This window comes from Rutilus rutilus (genome assembly GCF_951802725.1).
Source record: "Rutilus rutilus genome assembly, chromosome: 17".
Lineage (NCBI taxonomy): Eukaryota > Metazoa > Chordata > Actinopteri > Cypriniformes > Leuciscidae > Rutilus > Rutilus rutilus.
The window spans coordinates 22,404,819-22,424,129 of record NC_140230.1 but is presented as its reverse complement, the minus strand read 5'-3'; the positions used below and the strand labels follow the sequence as shown (position 1 = coordinate 22,424,129).

Genomic DNA, 19,311 nt, shown 5'->3' with positions numbered 1-19,311 from the left:
ACAGTCCGGTCGTGTCCTTTAATTGAAATTCAAGTAACATTTACTGAGTAAAAATTAGTCAAATATACCTGTCAAATAAATAAAAATGTTAAACAATACATAATGGTACTCCAAACGTTCATAAAGATAGCAGTTCGTCATTCAAGAAATGATAGCATAGAAACACTTATAGAACACAGAATAAAATATAGGCTAATAAAAGTAAAGATTTGCATGTGAAAAGCAAATGAAGAACCTATTAAATTTGTTTCTATTAGAAAAACCAGGTGCACATCACACTTCAAGTCTGTTATCAGAGATTTACAATAGCATAATTAGTATTAACTACAATCATTTGACAAACTTATAACTCATTTAAAACACAGTGTGAAGCATAAAAATATAACAGTTATAGCAACTAAATCCAAAGATTTGTGTAAACTACATTTAACCTAAGGAAAAAAATTCAGGCAATAAGATTCAAAGCTGCATTGCAAAACTCATTCCAAGCCTGACTAAACTGCGTCAGGGCCTCACACACAGCATTCCCTTTTCAGATCCTGGTGATGAGGATGTGGCACAGCCGGGACAAAAGGCAGGAAAGCCCTATTTTGCATAGTCAAAGCTTACACTGTGCCAGTCTACTGTTCTAAAGAAGAGAGAGCAGCAAAGACCCATCTGTGCTGCCGCTGCTCATCAGCAGGAGACGGAGGGGAAGGACGAGTCTCCATCAGGAGGGAGGAGGGGGTTTAAGGGGATTCCTCATATTATACCTCAGAGATGAAGGATTTAACCAAACTGCCAGTCTATAAGCTGCTAAATCAATCAGCTGTCAAACGGTGAGCTTTGCCAACCATTTAATTTAAACAGGGTTTTGCAATCACATAAAAGTATTCAACATTGTACCACTGAGATGATATCTGGATTATGCAAATGTCAAATATGAACTCGTGATATGAAAACAGCTTTTTCAATTTCCTTCCTTGCCGGCACACTGATATCTTCATGCACAGACACTTAACATTGCATTACTTCGTACATTAGCGAGATCAATTAGAGTATAACAGTCTGAAATAGTCAGAAGCCAGAAATAACCTCATAATAAAACCATCACGGCATAAATAAAACAGGTCCATTTAGGTTCTCTTACGAGAGTCCTCTCGTACTGCGTTTTTGTAAAAACGCTACGGGAAAAGTCTCTTTTCACGAAATACTGAAGCAAAAAATTATCCTTAATTTTCATAAATGTAAAACGCGTTGCGGCAGTGCTTAGCTATGGCGAGACGGCTTGCTCGCTCATTGGCTGCTCTGCAGCAACTGCATAAGCCTATCGAGCGAGGCCTGAGGTGACGTCAGGCCAATGAGGACGCTTCGCGCCCTCCTAGCCATTTCCCGCCGAGACGGGTGTGGCTAACCTCTATATAAGGAGCTCGAGAAGGCTTATTCACTTGATTTTTCATCTCTTCAGCGAAGCTCTCACATCGCTGGATCACGAGGAAGCAAGCGTCGTCTGAGGCAAGCACTTCAGCGGGACGAGCCACTTGAAGCTGCTGGCAACGCCGCCTTCTACAGCCGTACCTGCTGCGCTTTCCGGCGCTATATCCTTTCCTTATTACTGTTCTTGTGTGTGTGTGTGTGTGTTCGCCCCGCGACACTCACCCCTAAAAGAGCTGCGTCTTTTTAAAGATGCCTTCATGTGGCTCGTGCCGAGCCCCACTCTCCCAGGGAGACCGCCACGTCATCTGTGTTTCCTGTTTGGGAGAGGACCATGCAGCGCTCGCGCTCGCTGACGGCGGCTGCCCTCACTGCGAGCTCTTGCCGATGGTGACTCTGCGGACTCGCCTGGCTTCCTTCTCAGAGTCTGCATGCCCCGCCGCGCTGCCGCGCCGCAAGAAGCGCCGCTCGCAGCGGGTCCCGGAACCCGCTCCAACCCGACCAAGCTCGCCGGTTCGCCCGCCTGCTTCACCGGCTTCTCCTGTTCTTCTTCCTGATGCTCAGCGCCCGCAGTCTGCCGCCGCTTCATCAGAGGAAGTCGTTTCCGAGGCCGCGTCGGGGGAGAAGGATTCCTGCTCTCTGTTAGCTTCAGGCAGCGAGGACTGGGCGAGCTCTGAGGACCTCGCGCCTCCTGCCCGCAAGCCCACTACGAGAGCCAACATTGAGAAGGAGCTCATGCGAGTACTCGCGCTGGCCGCGGCGAGCCTCGGCCTCGAGTGGTCTGCACCGGAACTCCCCTCTCGTACCCGGCTAGATGGTAGCTTCCTCCCTGGTGAGCGCACTTCTCCGGAATCTAAGCCCGCCCCCTTTCTTCCTGAGCTTCATGAAGAAGTGGCGAAAGCTTGGAACGCGCCCTACTCTGCGCGAACGCGCTCGTCTGTGTCGCCTGCATTTTCCTCCTTGGATAATGCAAAAGACCGAGGCTACCTTTCACTTCCGCCGGTGGAACAGGCGATAGCAACCCACCTTTGCCCGCCCTCTGCTGGACGGCGGACTAAACCGGTGTTGCCTTCCAAAGCCTGCCGCATGACGTCGACGCTGCTCGCGCGAATCTTCTCCGCCGCTGGGCAGGCTGCGTCAGCGCTACACACCATGGCTACGCTGCAGATATTCCAGGGTGATCTCCTCCGTAAGTTGGATGAGATAGGACCTGAAGCTATCTGCATCGCGGATTTAAGGAGCGCTTCGGACCTAACTCTCCGCGCTACCAAGTCTGCTGCACAAGCCATGGGACGATGTATGGCTTCCGCCACTGTTGCTGAGAGACACCTATGGCTTACGCTCACGGAGATGGCTGATTCCGAGCGCAACGCGTTCCTCGACGCCCCGCTGTCTTCCGCTGGCCTTTTCGGTTCTTCTCTCTCCGAGTTCGTGGAGAGATTTACCGAAGCCCAGAAAGCGTCTCAAGCCTTCAAGCACTTCCTTCCGAAGCGCTCCGGTTCTGCAGCGAGTCGTGAGAAACAGACTCCGCGGAGTTCTCAGCCTCAGCCCCCGCCTTCGGCCACATCTTCACAGCAGCGACAGCAGCGACAGCAGCACAGCTCTAGGTCCCGCTCTCGCTCTACTAGCCGACGCCCCGCTCAGCGCGGGCCGCGGCCGAGGATTGTGGTGAAGCCGGAAGCCCCGAAGAAGTCCTAGCACTCCTAGGAAAGCGCAGGTGTGTGAGTCCCGCTGCGGCCGGTCTCTCACCCAAGCGCGCCGCTGTTTCAGTCCCAAGACTTGCGACTGCCCCAGCGTTTTCTGCAAGACGCAAGCCCGCACAGTTGCCCGCTTGCCTGCACACAAAAGCCGTTTTCACGGCTACCCAGATATATCCCAAAAAGAGTGTGTTTTCTGGTGTCCCGGCCACGGCCGATGGTGCTATAAACGTAGTGTCGATGCCCACTCCTCAGTGCCCATCCCTACACATAAGCACAGCCCTACACTTAGGGCTCGCGCACATAAAAATCGACTCAGATCGATTGCGCTTCAAATGTAGTGAAAGTGTCCACTTCCCAGTGCCCACACACACTATGTCTCACGGACCACAGGCTCTCTGTAAAAACGAGACCTGTGTGCGCTCGCTCTGCTCAGGCAGACAGCGCGTCCAAAGCAGTGAATGTGCCCGCGTCCCGCCCACATTTACCCGCAGACATGAGTCCCGCGAAACTCGCTCAGCCCTCCCTCACTCAGTTAAGCACTGTAGTAAGGTCGAGGACGAGCGCTCTGCCCGCTGTAATAAGCGCGCCCCCCGCCTCGAATGCCACAGGCATAACGCCTATGTTATCGCACCCCGAAGCACCTCTGTCACACGAACAGAGCGTGCTTCGCATCCAGCCCTTAGCCAACCATGCAGTAGCATGGGCAGCGCTCCCAGGGGTTTCGGACTGGGTGCTAGGCATTATAAAGAGAGGCTTCTCGCTACAGTTTTGTCGACGCCCCCCCCGCTTCACAGCGCGCGTCGAAACTTCGGTGAATTTAGAAGTAGCACACCTACTTCGCGCCGAAATATCAAAACTGATAAGCAAAGGGGCGATAGAGCACGTACCCCTAGCTCAAAGCAAAGGGGGGCTATACAGCAGATACTTTCTAGTCCCCAAAAAGGACGGTGGTATCAGACCCATACTGGATCTAAGACGGCTGAACAAAGCATTAGTGAAACGCAGTTTCAAAATGCTCACGACCAGGAAAATCCTCGCGCACGTTCGCCGAGGAGACTGGTTCATGTCGATAGATCTGAAGGACGCGTATTTTCAAATACAAATAGCGTCACATCACAGGCAATACTTGAGATTCGCCTTCGAGGGTCAGACATACCAGTATACAGTCCTGCCGTTCGGCTTGTCCCTGGCACCTCGTACATTTACGAAGTGCATGGACGCAGCGCTCGCTCCTCTCAGACTCAGAGGCATGCGAGTGCTGAACTATTTGGACGACTGGCTGATCCTAGCTCAATCACGATCACAGCTCGTGGAGCACAGAGCCATTTTACTCGATCACCTCGAGAATCTTGGTATCACAGTCAATTGGACGAAGAGTTCACTGAACCCCAGTCAAACGATTTCGTTTCTGGGTACCATTCTGGACTCACAGTCTATGACAGCACGGCTGTCGCCACAGCGCGTGCTGCACATTCAGCGCGCAGCGAGATCTTTCCGCTGCGGCGCGACTACCCCGCTCAGGACGTTTCAGAGGATGCTAGGTCTCATGGCCTCAGCATCACCGGTTCTTCAGCTGGGCTTGCTCCGCATGCGCCCTCTGCAGTTCTGGCTGAAAGCGCGAGTTCCGCGCGGAGCGTGGATGTCCGGCCGGTTACGTCTCAAGGTCAATCAGAGCTGTGTGGCAGCCCTAATACCTTGGTTGGCGGGCGACTGGTACCGATCAGGTGTAAGCCTGGGGACTTCCTCGAGAGTGAGGATGGTGTCGACAGACGCATCCACCTCGGGATGGGGAGCGCTGCTCGAGGGCAGACCGTTCTTCGGCCTATGGTCGAAACGAGAAAAGCTCCAACACATCAACTGCCTGGAGATGCTGGCAGTGCACAATGCGCTGACGCGTTTTTGTCCCCAAATCAAGGGCCATCACGTCGTAGTCCGCTCGGACAACACGGCCGTGGTGTCCTATATAAATCGCCAGGGCGGTCTGAGATCCACAGCCCTATACAGGCTGGCGAAACGCCTCCTAATATGGGCTCAGCACAATTTGCGCTCGCTGAGAGCAGTGCATGTGCCTGGGCTCCAGAATGTGGGCCCAGACAGGCTGTCCAGGAACAACATTCCCCTGGGCGAATGGTCTCTACACCCGCAAACAGTTCTGCTGTTGTGGGAAAGATTCGGCAGAGCGGAAGTGGACCTATTCGCGTCCCGCGAAAACGTTCATTGCCCCGTGTTCTTTTCCAGAAACGACAGCGCGCTGTCCCACGTGTGGCCGCGCTGCCCGCTTTATGCCTTTCCCCCCGTCTCCCTCCTGCCACAGGTGTTAGAGCGGGTCAAGGAAACGAAATGCTCAGTGCTGCTTGTAGCACCGCTCTGGAAGAACCAGGCATGGTTCCCAGTCCTGATGCAGCTAGCAGACATCGCTCCATGGCCAGTGCCATGGAGGAGAGATCTCCTCTCGCAGGCCAGGGGCTCGATTTGGCACCCACACCCGGAGCTGTGGTCCCTTCACGTGTGGGCGCTCAACGGTTATCCGTTGACCTCGCAGAGGGAGTGATAAACACCATCACTCAGGCCAGGGCGCCGTCAACTCGGCGGCTTTATGCCTCGAAGTGGTCGGTTTTCTCCGGCTGGTGTACAGCTCGGAGCCTATCACCTCTCGATTGTGAGGTGACGGAGGTTCTCTCCTTCCTACAGGAGCTGTTGGATAAGGGCAGATCCCCTTCCACGCTCAAAGTGTATGTGGCGGCTATTTCAGCGTTCTCCGGTTCAACGCTGGGCCAGTCACTGGGAAGGAATGATTTAGTCATCCGCTTCCTCAGGGGAGCTAGGAGACTGAATCCACCCAGACCTCCTTCAGTTCCTATGTGGGACCTTTCTACGGTTTTGGCGGCCATGAAAGGTGCCCCTTTCGAGCCTATCCAATCTATTAGCCTCAAACATTTGTCTTTCAAAACAGTGTTCTTGATGGCTCTCGCTTCGGTGAAGCGCATAGGCGACCTGCACGCGCTCTCTGTGAGCCCAGCGTGCTTGGAGTTTGGACCTAACGACTCTAAAGTCATACTCAAACCTAAGCATGGCTATGTGCCAAAGTCCCTCAACACACCGTTTCGGGCTCAGGTTATCTCCCTGTCTGCCCTGCCGGGATCTAGTGAGGAAGGGGACTCAAGTTTTCTTTGCCCCATTCGGGCTCTAAGAGCTTACGTGTCCCGCTCGGCTGTCTTCAGACAGACTGAGCAGCTCTTTGTCTCGTTCAGTGGACGTTCCAAGGGAATGGCTGTGTCGAAACAGAGCTTATCCAGATGGATAGTTGACGCCATAGCGCTGGCTTATACTACCAAGGGCCTCCAGTGCCCGTTGGGAGTTAGAGCGCACTCCACGAGGGGCGTTGCCTCCTCGTGGGCTTGGTCCAGCGGGATTTCCTTACAGGATATATGTACGGCGGCGGGCTGGGCCTCGCCGTCTACATTTATCAGGTTTTACAACCTAGAGGTTCCCGCCTTACAGGCTAAGCTACTATCGGTATAGCCGATTCAGCTGTCTAACTAGAACACTGGAATCGCATGCGCTACGCGCTGCCGACTGTCTTATGGGCAGAACTGTGTAAGACCCACATTTCCCACATTTAGTTCAGGTTCCCCCACCCTGTCTATGTGATGTCATATTCGCGTCTGCTGACGCAACCATATAAGGACAGAGGAATCCCCTCTTGTCTCTAGACCCTCTCTGTGAGGTCATGTTTTACGTCTGCGGACGTTACAATATAGGGAATTAAGGTTCCCCTCCCTTAATCCCAGGCTCTTTGAGTCTATCTGGTGATTATGCACTGTACACCTGGTTAGCTTCCAGTGATCGGTGTCTTTATCCCAGCACGCACGGCGTTTTACAAGGGGTTCCCGTAGCGTTTTTACAAAAACGCAGTACGAGAGGACTCTCGTAAGAGAACGTACTCGGTTACTAACGTAACCTCGGTTCTCTCTAGAAGAGGGAACGAGTACTGCGTTCTCTGCCGTGCGTACGGTTCACTCTGGTTCGCTTCGGCGATGAAAATCAAGTGAATAAGCCTTCTCGAGCTCCTTATATAGAGGTTAGCCACACCCGTCTCGGCGGGAAATGGCTAGGAGGGCGCGAAGCGTCCTCATTGGCCTGACGTCACCTCAGGCCTCGCTCGATAGGCTTATGCAGTTGCTGCAGAGCAGCCAATGAGCGAGCAAGCCGTCTCGCCATAGCTAAGCACTGCCGCAACGCGTTTTACATTTATGAAAATTAAGGATAATTTTTTGCTTCAGTATTTCGTGAAAAGAGACTTTTCCCGTAGCGTTTTTACAAAAACGCAGTACTCGTTCCCTCTTCTAGAGAGAACCGAGGTTACGTTAGTAACCGAGTACGTTTCAGTGAGCTTTTAGTACTGAACTAAATGACATCATAGAGAGTTATAAGTCCCTGTGCAAAAATAAACAACAAAAATGTTTAGGCAAGAAAAGTATAATTTAATATCTGGCTATTTGTGGCTAATAATGAATGTTAAATTACAGATCTTGTCTCATCTGAAGCAGCAGGTTCTCCTGTTTACATTGCCATACAGACATGTAACTTCAACACAAGCTTTTAATCAACAAAATAATAAAAGAAATATCATGACTGAAAGAGTTGTAGCTACTTTCCAATGAACTTCTAATGGACAATACAGCACAAAAAGTGTAAAATGTGGCAAACACATTACACGTTTGATACGTGTCTGCTTGTTAACATTACATATATATATATATTAAATCAAATTTGTATTAAATTCATGCACAAAATGTAAAACGCCCATGTGTACTGTTTACAATAGTGGGATATACCAAATTTATACAGTCGATAGATAAGTTGTAGATTTCTAATCTACTATTAGTTGTAGCAGATAAATATGGGAATATTGCATGAAAAATGTAAGGCCAAAAGAATATGACACATATGATATGCGCACCACTCGGTTCATGTGCTTTGGAAGCTGCAGTGATGCTTGTTGCAACGACAGGCATCACAAAAATGAGATCCGATTTCAAACAGATGGCTTGAGATGTACAAAACACCAGAGCAATCGAACTACGAACATTTAACAAAGTTTGCGCCGTTAAAACAATAAAAGTATTTAATTCATAAGACATATGTATTCACTTTATGGCCGTTACACACTCTGCGTTATTATATGCTACGATTGCTAACAGCTAGCACTGGGAATGCCGTCCAAAAAGTCAAAGCAAAGCTCTCAAATTTCCATCAAGACCTTTATAAACATAAACAGAAGTGATGTATTCGGAGGTGTTGACGGCGTGTCTCTTACCTTTGGCATCGCTGTTCTCCTGCAGTGTTTTAGCGGCCGCCGTCCATAAATCGCATCCCAGCAGGAAGAGCACAATCACGGCAGACCTGCTGCTGCCGTCCGCCCCTCGCATTATTGCAGCTCACGGTTACAAGGCTTTTGCTCAACAATGCGGCTTTTCTATGCGACAGGAGTATCTAGAGACTCGTAGGAGCTGAGGTTCCCAGCCATAATTTGGTGTTTTAGCAAATCTGATCATGTCATTGAACACCGACGGGAGATTAGAACAACCCTCCGCTCAGCATCTCCGTGTTGCCGCTGTTTTTCCCCCCATCTCAACTCGAGAAGACAGAAAGCCTGCCCTGGACTCAACTCCACCAGTTTAACCCTTTCCATGCCACGACCAGGTGCTGCTGCTGGTCTTGTCCTACAGAAAGAAGGATTAGACCGCCATCTGCTGTCGTAGATTGCCAATCACCTCAAAATAGCGGTTCTCAACCTCATCGACTCAAGGGCCCATTGTCCAACAAAACATTCAAGGACCCCCCATTGTATTTCGTCTGGTATTTATGCTGTAATTATGTCAAAAATTCAAAACAAAATAATTTTTGTGATCCCAGAAATTGTAATTATTGTATGTAAAGAAATAGAAGCAAAAGAAAAACTAATTTTGATTTCAGTTTACATCTTGATTGTATGTTTTTGCTAGCAATTGAATTGTTACATTATTTTAATTTCCAATCATATTATTCTAAATTATTATAATACATTTAATAATATATTAATTTTGAGTTATCCTACGGCCCCTTGGAAATTTAAGTATAATATAATATATAGTATTGGATTACTAGTAAATTAATACATTTATTCCAACTGTCATGATGTTTGCATACTTTTTTCAAATTGTAATTATACTATATCAATCTATAAATATATGCATTGTGACAATGTAGTTAAATAATATAAAAAAAAAAACAGAATCACAGTAAAAAAATGTATATCTGAATTACATTATATAATTCTGCATTATAATAGTCAATTTTTTTTTTTACTATAATACTATAAAAAGGAATCATTTTGGAGAATGGATTGATAGACAATAATACATAATAGTAGTACTGTTTCTACTATTCAGTATTCCAGCGTTTACAAGTAACTATTCCATTGTTACTTTTTTGCTTTTGATTTCTATAGGGATATGTGGTTCAGACATCAACTATTGACATATGACTAGTATCTATATTCAAACTGTTGCTGGTAACTGTTCCAGTTTTACTATGATATCTGGATTGTGTTGTCTGTTCCTGTTTACCATTTCAACAATTCATTAGATATTGGCACTTATTCTGTAACTATTATAATAGTTACTAGTAAGTTAGAATCTATTTTACACTTGCACTATTTATTAGAGACTTTTGTGTATTGCAATTGTTACTAGTAACATCTTTAATCTTACTAGTAAGATATTTAATCAAACTGTAAGAACAGTTGCACTAGCATGCAAACAAGAGGTGCATTAAACAACGATAAAGATCATGGTGAACTCTATACTTTATTTGTATGTAGCAACTGACAATTTTTTCAACTTCTTAAACTTAAAGATTGAGCATTATAGATCAGTATATAACAGTTTCACTAACTTTTAATAATGTAATGCAAGCTTACTTAAAGAAAGAAGAGGACACTCAAGAACACTGAGAGTCAACATTTGCTAAGATAAATCACTAGTCAGTTTGTAGTGTTTCTTTTTTGGCTTGCCTATTTTCTACCATAGACAAAGTAAACTAGAATTACTGCAAACTGAAAAGACAGCATTCCAAAAGATAACCATACCGAAACATACTTCCAAACAAACTTTATATCTCCTTTAATTACAGGTCTTGACCACAGGCACAATCCTCAGAGGAGAGATGCTGCACAGATTGCAGAAGAATGGAAAAACCTTCTCTGTGAAATTGGTCATGAATGTGTGATAGAGTGTATTGCTGAGAGGATCTGAGAATGAAAGCGGTCCTTCATCCAAATCGAGCTTCACTCTCACTCGCTTCGGTTTCTCAAACCCAAGCAAAGGGATGCATGACTCCTGAGGAGCCTTCAGACTGAGAGTGTAGCTGTCATAGCCGACGCACCAGACCTCTCTGGGCAGACTGGTGGCTCCTTTTCTCTGGACAGACTCTGTAGTGACTCCCAGCATCCAGAAGGTGCTGTCTCCCACATCCACATCCCAAATGTGTGTCCCTGAGGAATAGCCCACAGAGCCCAGAACACAGGGAAACCTATTAAATCTCTCCGGGTTAGCGGGAAGCAGCTTCCTCTTCACGCCAGCCACATCTTCCTCTTCAAACTCATCTTCGTCCCTCAAGCTTGTCAGATCTTCAGACAGTATAAGTTGAGTGTTAGCAGTGTTAGGATCGAGCACCACAGGAGCTGAAAACAGAGAATATTGCAAAGATGTGGCTTTATAAATGTAATCAATCAATGATAACAAAACTCATTAATATTTGAAAAAACTTATCTGCCAAATCATAGCCATGTGGTCCAACATGTTATTATTATTATTATTTATTATCATTATATTACTGACCCTCATGACTGTGTCAATGTCAACCAATTTTTGAAAACATCAGATAATTGGACTTTTTACACTACGTTGGTTCAGGTTATAAAATTTCATATAGTATGACTCCCTAAAAACATCATGATATTTATGAATAATTTTTTTTTTTTTTTTTTAAATGCATTTAAAAACAACACCACATGACAAATCATTAAATTAACTTTTCCTGAAAATGATAAAAAAGTGAAATATGAAATAAGAAACCAACATGAATAGGAGTACATTTCTAAGAACTTGACGTGTTTTAAACTCGATTTTTTTCTATATCATAGACGCTCTTTTTTTTTTTCATTAACCCCAAGATGTAGCAAATAAATGCTATCAGTTTCACTGGAGAAAAGCTTTATATCTTCCATGAAAACAACATTTCTGAATGTTTTATAAATCAACTCACAGTAACTTATTTCAGTAACTCTTATTTTTGACCACACTGTGAACTTCAAATTGCCCAGGTATTGTGCGGTATCAATCAGTCCTCCTTGAACTGGATCTGGATCTGGATCCTGGTTCATGTCCTGGGCTCTGGAAGCACATTCAGAGGTCAGACTCAGAATTACTGCTTAAACTCAATATTGAGGGGGGAAAAAGAGGAAAAGGAGAAAGCTTGCTCACCTCTCCATCATGTCCTTGAATTTCTATTGAAAATGTAGGAAATATGAAAAGTTAATGAAGACAGCCTACATCATTTGGTTAACTGTAGAAGTTTTAAGGTTGGAATATGTAGATTTTTTTTCAAGCTTTTACTATTTTCTTTTAGATTATTGTCCTGCTGTACCTTTTAAATGAATGCAATGAGAGAGCAGAGAAGGCAATAAACAATAAAGGTAGAGAAGAAATAATAAAGGGCTAACCTGAAGGAACTGGATGTCCCCACTATCCAAATTATCTCTCAATTCTCTAATCATTTTTGACAGAGATAATATTTCGTCATTCATCTTCTCAATTTTGTCTTTAATGAGCTGTGTTTTCTGTGTTTTTTCCTCGTACAGTGCAGCAAGCATGGCTTTTTCTTCATCATACAGAAGCTGGCGAAGATGCTTAAAATCCTTCTTGATGACATTCTCTGTGTTACAGACCTGGTGCTGAACACCAAACACATACAAAAACATGTTATATAATGTAATAGAATAGAACAACGACAATAATAAATAATAAATGTCAGACCAACTGCAACAATAAGCAATTAAAGAAATTTTAAGATGATAGGCGAAATGGCTAAAACGCATAATACAATCACTAGTATTGTAATTTATTGGTTTATCACTTTTAACCAATAGGTGGCGCTGTGTCCCAACTGATGTGGTGTGTTCACTTTGTTGATGCAGTATATTTCATCTATGACACAAACTTTTTGCCAGCATGGTCTCAAAATGATCCGACACGAATTTGGTGAAAACCAGACCAACGGTCTTGGAGGAGTTCGAAAAAGTAGGTTTTTAAAGAAAATCTAAATGGCGGACAGGAAGCTTGGCCAACTATGGCAACATTGGTCTCTATGTTCTTGGGATGACCCAGGCAATCTATTAAGACCAGTTTCATGATATTAGGCTAAATTAATCAAAAGCTGTTAGCATTTTTTTTTAAATTGCATTATAACTTTTGACCACAGATAGCGCTGTCTATAAACTTTTTGACTACCTTCAGGGCATGGTGCCGATGGCACATACTGAGTTTCGTAATGATACACCATTTGAAAAATATAGCAATTTACATCATAATACCGTATTGTAGTTAGTGGCAATTTCATGTTTCATGTCATGTTCAATTATAGCGCCACCAAGTGACACAATCCCACCAATTATTTTATGTGTCCTCATAGTGCGTCCATACATAAGTGTGTCAAATTTGGTGAAAATATCTCATTTTGTTTATGAGTTATAGACATTTATATTTATGAGCACATAAAATAACTTGCCACTTACTATAAAATTTTTGACATTTGGCTATTAGCATGTAGCCAACGACCTATGTTTGCGATTTTCCTACGGTGGTTTCATCTCGATCAGACTAAAGGTTTCAAAGATATTCGATATTTAAACGCTAAATCACAACGTTGCACTAACCATGAAGCGAAACCTAACATTTTTGGTATCGTTGAACTTGCAAGAATTCAGGTATCAGGAAACTCCTGTGAAAACTGAAATTCCCATTTTTCAACACTAGGTGGTACTGGTCCAAAACATCTCAGACACCTCCAGGGCATCATGCCGATGGCCCATACCAAGTTTTGTAATGATATGTTCATTCGTTCGTAAAATACAGGATTTTTACGCTGACATTGGGAAAATTTGATATATGGGGAAACTCTGTTTTATCCAAATACTGAAACCTGATTGGTTCATGTCTGTGACAGACAAATGGCCTTTAAGCCTGCCAGAAAGAGCGGGGGTGACTGTAAGACCGGCCATTTAGTCAGATTTTCTCGACTGAATAACAATAGCGTTGACTCGCGCATATGCACAGTCGCACGGCAGGATATGCAATGCTCATTCCCTTTTCTCAGGGAACCGAGGTTACGTTGGTAACCAGAGCGTTCCCTCTCAATACAGTTCTAAATACCCAGATGCTTGCCGTATATGTACATATACAGGAATCCATAAAGTTTCATGGACAGACACATCTGAAACACAGCTGGCTGCGAGGACCGATGGCTGTTAGGTGAAGACCTTTCATATGTTAATGACCAGCAGTTAAGGTGCTTGCTGTGTTCTCTGATGGAGGGAGAGGGGTGAGCCAGGAAAGTTTGATAAAAAGAGCTCACTTCTGCATATAAAGGTGCCAGGTATAAGGTGCCCTAGTCTCAGAGATCATGTTCAAGACCCTCCGGGGGAGGCTTGAAGGCTCCCGTCAAGAGGCCATAGGTGGAGTCTCCACAACTTGGGTTGGGGATGCCAGATTGACCCTTTTGCTTGGGAAAGGAGGTCCCTTCTCAGAGGGATTGGCCAAGGTGCTGCAGACAGCAGCTGTACCATTTCCGGGAACCACGGCTAGTTCCGACAGAGTGGTGCCATGAGTAAGACTGAGCATCTGTCCTCCCTGTTTTGGCTAATGACCTGAGGGAGCAGTGCTACCGGAGGGGAAGGCATAAAGGCACAGAGGGGGCCACCTGTGGGCCAATCTGTCCTTTTCCTTCAAAAAGAATGTCGGGCAGTGGGTGTTCTCTTCCGTTGCGAAGAGATCCACTTCATGCGGACCATCAGCGGGTGGAGTCTCCATTTCCCTGGGGGTGGTCCGTTCTGGTACAGAATATCTGCTCCCGTGTTGATGGAGCCCGGCACATGTAAAGCACGTACTGAGCGGAAATTGTCCTGTGCCCACAGGAGGAGGCGGCGTGCCAGTCTGTTCAGTAGACGGGACCTGAGCTCCTGCTGAAATTCCTTGACGGCCAGGAGCACTGCCATCATTTCCAGGCACTCAACATTGGCTCTGTCCAAAATGCTCAAGTTGATTCTGAACCCCAGGCTTTCTAGATGGCTGAGGAGCAGAGACCTGTACGCACACTATTTTTCTTTTGATTGGGCTAAGAGCAACCAATCATCGATGTAATTCAGGAAGCAAACTCCCCTTCACCTTAGTGGGGAGAAAGCTGCATCCACGCATTTCATAAGGTGGTAAGCACTGGCAATATACAATGGTAGGACTGTATATTGATAAGCCACCCCCTCAAACGTGAATCTCAAGAATGGATTATGATGGGGAGCTATCTGGATATGAAAGTATGCATAGTTAAAAACCAATCCCCAGGGCAGATCTGCAAGTCGAGGACGGGCCTGAGGCCGCCATCCTTCTTGGGGACGACGAGGTAGTGGCTGTAAAAGCCTGATTCGCTGCGGGGACCTTTTCTACAACTCCCTTTGCTAGCAGAACCTGTACTTTGGCTCAGAGGACATAAGAGTTGGCGTGCGAGACCAAAGTGTAAGACAGACCCTGAAGCGGGGGGACGGGAGGGGGGGTTAGTGGGGTTGGTATGCGAGCGAACTTAGTTAGTAACCCCTTTTTTTTGTCTCTAAAACCCAATTTGATATGCCCGGAATAGCTTTCCAAGCCTGGCCTCGGGCAGTGAGGGGTTGGAGAGCCACAGATGGCATAGAATGGAGGATAAATGCTTCTTTTGTGAAGGTGTTTGTTTTTTTATTTGATTCGCTAAAACAGCAAAAAGAGGTCTGGGCGCCCATACAACAGGTGGCAGGGGTTCAGTACTGGCAACAAACACAATGCCTCCAAATCCTGGAACTGAACAGGAGGTTTGGAGGTGCACACATGTTTGATTTGGTGGTGGTCAGTGGATTTGGGCATGGGCAACTGCCCAGGGCGGCTTCTTGACGGGAGTAGCACGGGGCGCCCAGGAAAAAAAAGAAAAGGAATGCGCGATCAGGGTTTTACTACTCATGCACATCATGTCAATGATATCATTTCACAGTGTGTGTCAATTAACCTGGACGGGACTTGGAGTGTGCGACTGGAGAAGTACTCTCACTTTTTTGTTTTATATCACCTAGGTGATGTCAGTAGGGGGAGCGGGAGTAGTTCAAAATCAACCAAAACTAAAATCATGGATAAGAAAACAGGTCTAACAACATGTCTACACCGGACGCGAACGTGACAAAAGACAATAGAACCAGTTATAATCAGTGATGTTGTCTAGACTGGATGCTTTGTCGCATCCAGTGTAGACAGCTTTTAGCTTTTGCGATGCGAGTAACAACAATTGCGTCCGGTGTAGACACGGTGTAAGCATCAGGAGCCTAAATTAGGAAAAAGAAGAAGGTATGTAGCCTATGCAGCTATCTCGTTATGAATATATTTTTATGCATTTAATAAAATAAGCTAATATCACTTACGTTATACTATATGTTGGTTGCTATTACACAACCATTTTCTGTCTAACTAGCTAATGTAACCAGACAGAATGTTTTGTAGCATAATAATGTATTTAAACCAAAAAACAAATGTAACATCACTCACTTTAATGTTTTTACTGTACAGTTGTGCAGTTTTGGGGGATTTATGGCAGGCTATTTTTTTATTTGCCTCAATTTATAATAATTTAAATATATACATTTACATAAAATAGGGTGGTTCGCCCAGGGCACCATATGAGCTAGAACCACCACTGGTGGCAGTCCAGCCTCGGCGGGACTTAGCCTTCTCCTCCTTGTGCCTGTAACATCAGGACTGCTTGGGCAAATTGGTTGGGCTTTGCTGGGCAGAAGTGCTGTTTCACCTCGGGTTCTGTCTTCTGCTGGGCCTGAGCGGATATGGGCGCCAGCTTGGCACACTGCTGAGTCGACTAGAAGCAGTCGAGCAGCTTGCTCTCTTTGGCAGAAAATGGCGCATTGCCTTCATTGTTTTCTGTACTGCCGTAAAGCGTTCAGCGAAGCTATCAACTACAGGAACAAAATAAGCCAGAGGGAGAGACTGGGGAGTCGAGGAAGGCTGTCTTGTCAGCGTCCTTGATCTCCGTTAAGTTGAGCCAAAGGTGGTGCTCAAGGACCACCAGATTGGTCATGGTGCTCCTGATCACCTGGGCTGTGGCTTTAGTGGTCGAGGTCGAGGTAGCAGGTTGAGGTCGGTTGCGCTGTGCAGCTCTTTGAAGGCCGCCAGGTCTTTGCTGTTCTCGTCCGTGTCGCGGAGGAGCTTGGCCTGATACATTTGGAAGACCGCCATCATGTGGAGGGCGGAGACAGCCTGGCAGATGTAGTCCTGCATGGTTTGGGCATATGTGCGGCGACGGCTTCCTCCAGTGGGGGAAGCTTCGTGTATCCCTTTTCCTCTGCGCTGTCAACCGTGGTGAGCTCTGCTGAAGAGAATAAATGGATGGGCGTGGAATAGGGAGTGCCCCACACCTTCATAAGTTTTTAATGAGCTTCTGGGAAGAATGGGGCTGGTCGCTGCAAGGGCCTGCTGGTGGCGCCCAGGCTGCAAGAACCACTTGTCGAGGCGGCTGCGAGCAGGCTCTCCGGAGCCGACCAGTCTAAGCCCAACTCATTCACTGCCTTGGAGTCATCGGCTGAGTTTGCCCAGTCCTCAGTATCAGATGGCGCCAGAGAAATCAAGTCATCACATTCTTCCTCGGAGCCACCAAATGAAACCATTCCGCTCGCTCCAGAAGAGGGGCATTGGTCATCACAGGTGTAGAGCACTGGCGAATCAGAATGCTGTGAGGAGAGCGAGGCACGCTGGCATGGCTCCGCTGTTTCTTCTGTCTCGGCCCGAGAGGGGAAGAGAACGGGAGAGTATGCGAGACAGGATCGCTTTCTTTGAAGAAAGCAATCCGTGAGATCAGCAGTGCGAGACTCATGCTCTCGCAGTGACAGCAGCTGGTCTCTTGTCAGTGCAACCTCTGCGTGTTCGCGGCTCAGTCCGAGGGATGCAGGGCAGCCCTGCATGAGCCACACTCGTGGTGCGACATTTTGCAACAAACGCTGCTTACTCTTTTAGAAATTGAATATGCTCTTTTATAATCGGCTTGCGTCATGAAATTTGCTCTTTTCACAGCTTGTGCCGTTAAATTGCTCTTGCTTTCGCCGGAAAGCAGCAGGGGAGAAGCGCAGAGTCAGCTGTGAGGCGCCGTTAGTCCACTGCAGAGGGTGTTCTTGATAGTAGAGGCTCTCAAGTAGAGGCTTCTTCTTCTTTGGAGTCAGCGAAGAGATGTGTCTTTGTGATGAAGGAGGAAAATCAGACTAAATGGCTATTTTTGCGCAACTTAAATAGGCAGTCGGCCCCTACCTTTCTGGCAGGCTGAAAGGCATTTGTCTGTGAAAAGCATGAACCAATCAGACTTCAGTATTCTGAGAAAACTGAGTTTCCCCATATGTGCCAGAGACTGCTCAATGTGAAGTGAACAGTATTGAAAAGGAACAGAATAATAATAAGAAGAACACCAACGAATACAATAGGTGCAATAAACACCTTCTGTGCTTGGCCCCTAATAATAATAATAATAATAATAATAATCAATAAATCAGACTCATACTTACACATATGTGCTCAGCCTGGTGATTACATTCTAATTTGGCATGTTGCAACATCTTCATTTTTCTAGTCAAGAGATTAAGTTCACTCTGAAAAGGTATCTAAAATTAAGTCGACATTAGTTTGTTTATCAGAATATTACATATGCCAAAAATGTATTAAGGTCACTAAACATCACCAGCATTACCTTACGTTCCTCGGCGAGCTCACGGACAGGACGGCACATGTGTGTTTTGTGTTTAAGTGACTCTCTGCAAACCAAGCACACGAGCTGTTCATCATGCAGACAGAACAGACTCAATCTCTCCCGGTGAATCTCGCACAGCTCCTCAGAAGGGCCCCGATAATCCAGGAAAGTTTGGCATAAATGTTTCAGAGCCAGGTTAACGGGAGGGTTCTTGTAGGTAGATCTTTTTCTGCAAAACGGACATTCTCTTGACCCTTTGGTCGCCCAGTACTGTTGGTTACAGTCTCTGCACAGACTGTGGCCGCACTGAAGCAACACGGGATCTTTGAAAATGTCACAACAAACAGGACACGTAAAATCCTCTTCAGAAAATGGACGTTTCGAGGCCATCTCTGCCACTTTGCGGACGCAATACCCTTCGATTTCGTTTTCTGTCAAAGTGCCTAACTTTAAGTTGCACTGCGAACGTTCATTTCATTTAGTACTGCAATGAGCAATACAGAAGAGCTTATTATTCAGTCAGATTGCAAAAAATACAGAGATGATATTTTGTAGAAAATACAAAATGTTGCGTATCAGTCACTTTCTTGACTGCAGGGCATAACTACGCAATGAACCGGAAGACAAACAACTAACAAGACATTTTGAACCTTGACTTGAGCGAAATAAAGAAATTCGTTTATAAAGCAGCCTCCCATCGAATGGAATTTTTGCAGGTAATTTAATCGCAAACTTTAAAGTCAAAGCGTGATTTCAGGGATAGACATGCAGGGATGCACATCACAATACATTATGGACTGAAACATATCCTTCCAAAGGAGAAAATATAACAAGATGTGGTTTTGTCATGACTAAGATGATTTTAAAACAGTATCAGTCCATATATTGAAAGACACTGCAGGGCACTGATTGAGGTGAACGACCATGAAAAGAACAAATTTAACAACAAACAAACAAAAAACACTGTTATTTTGTCATAAACATGCTCTGAATGCAATGTTATAAGCAGCAGTCAGTAAAACATGAATTTACTACTGATGATCAACTCAAAAATACCCCATTATTGCATGTCATTTATATCTATTGATCCCCACTCCCCCTATCTTTGTAGGCTAGTATA

At 45.8% G+C, this 19,311-nt stretch overlaps 2 protein-coding genes across 3 annotated transcripts in view; both read right to left on the bottom strand.

The window, feature by feature from the left end:
- The window catches only part of fam171a1 (family with sequence similarity 171 member A1), a 43,400-nt gene extending 34,646 nt beyond the window's left edge, over nucleotides 1-8,754 (bottom strand). The window contains exon 1 of the mRNA XM_084384584.1: nucleotides 8,434-8,754. Within this exon, the coding sequence (XP_084240710.1) occupies nucleotides 8,434-8,545 (112 nt within the window). The 5' untranslated portion in view covers nucleotides 8,546-8,754. The remainder of the gene's footprint in view (nucleotides 1-8,433) is intronic.
- Nucleotides 8,755-9,946: 1,192 nt separating this feature from the next.
- LOC311275676 (zinc-binding protein A33-like) lies at nucleotides 9,947-18,848 on the bottom strand. Of its 2 annotated transcripts, none has more exons than XM_084384841.1 (6): nucleotides 18,192-18,848; nucleotides 18,010-18,093; nucleotides 11,881-12,111; nucleotides 11,642-11,664; nucleotides 11,424-11,551; nucleotides 9,947-10,839 (listed from the first exon to the last, which is right to left on the bottom strand). In XM_084384841.1, the coding sequence occupies exons 1-6, from the start codon at nucleotides 18,579-18,581 to the stop codon at nucleotides 10,280-10,282; spliced, it is 1,416 nt and encodes a 471-aa protein (XP_084240967.1). In that variant the 5' UTR covers nucleotides 18,582-18,848; the 3' UTR covers nucleotides 9,947-10,279. The 2 variants fall into 2 exon arrangements, with proteins under 2 accessions (XP_084240967.1, XP_084240966.1); XM_084384840.1 differs by having other exon boundaries at nucleotides 18,010-18,105; nucleotides 18,192-18,814.
- Nucleotides 18,849-19,311: the final 463 nt, after the last annotated feature.

Bases quoted from the DNA above. Each gene is read 5' to 3' on its own strand.
- LOC311275676 (XM_084384840.1), bottom strand. From the start codon at position 18,581: ATGGCCTCGAAACGTCCATTTTCTGAAGAGGATTTTACGTGTCCTGTT. The intron at 12,112-18,009 runs GTAAGTATGAGT...TTTGGTGTTCAG, and splicing joins ACCAGGCTGAGCACATATGT to CACCAGGTCTGTAACACAGA. The intron at 11,665-11,880 runs GTTAGCCCTTTA...CATTTTCAATAG, and splicing joins GGGACATCCAGTTCCTTCAG to AAATTCAAGGACATGATGGA.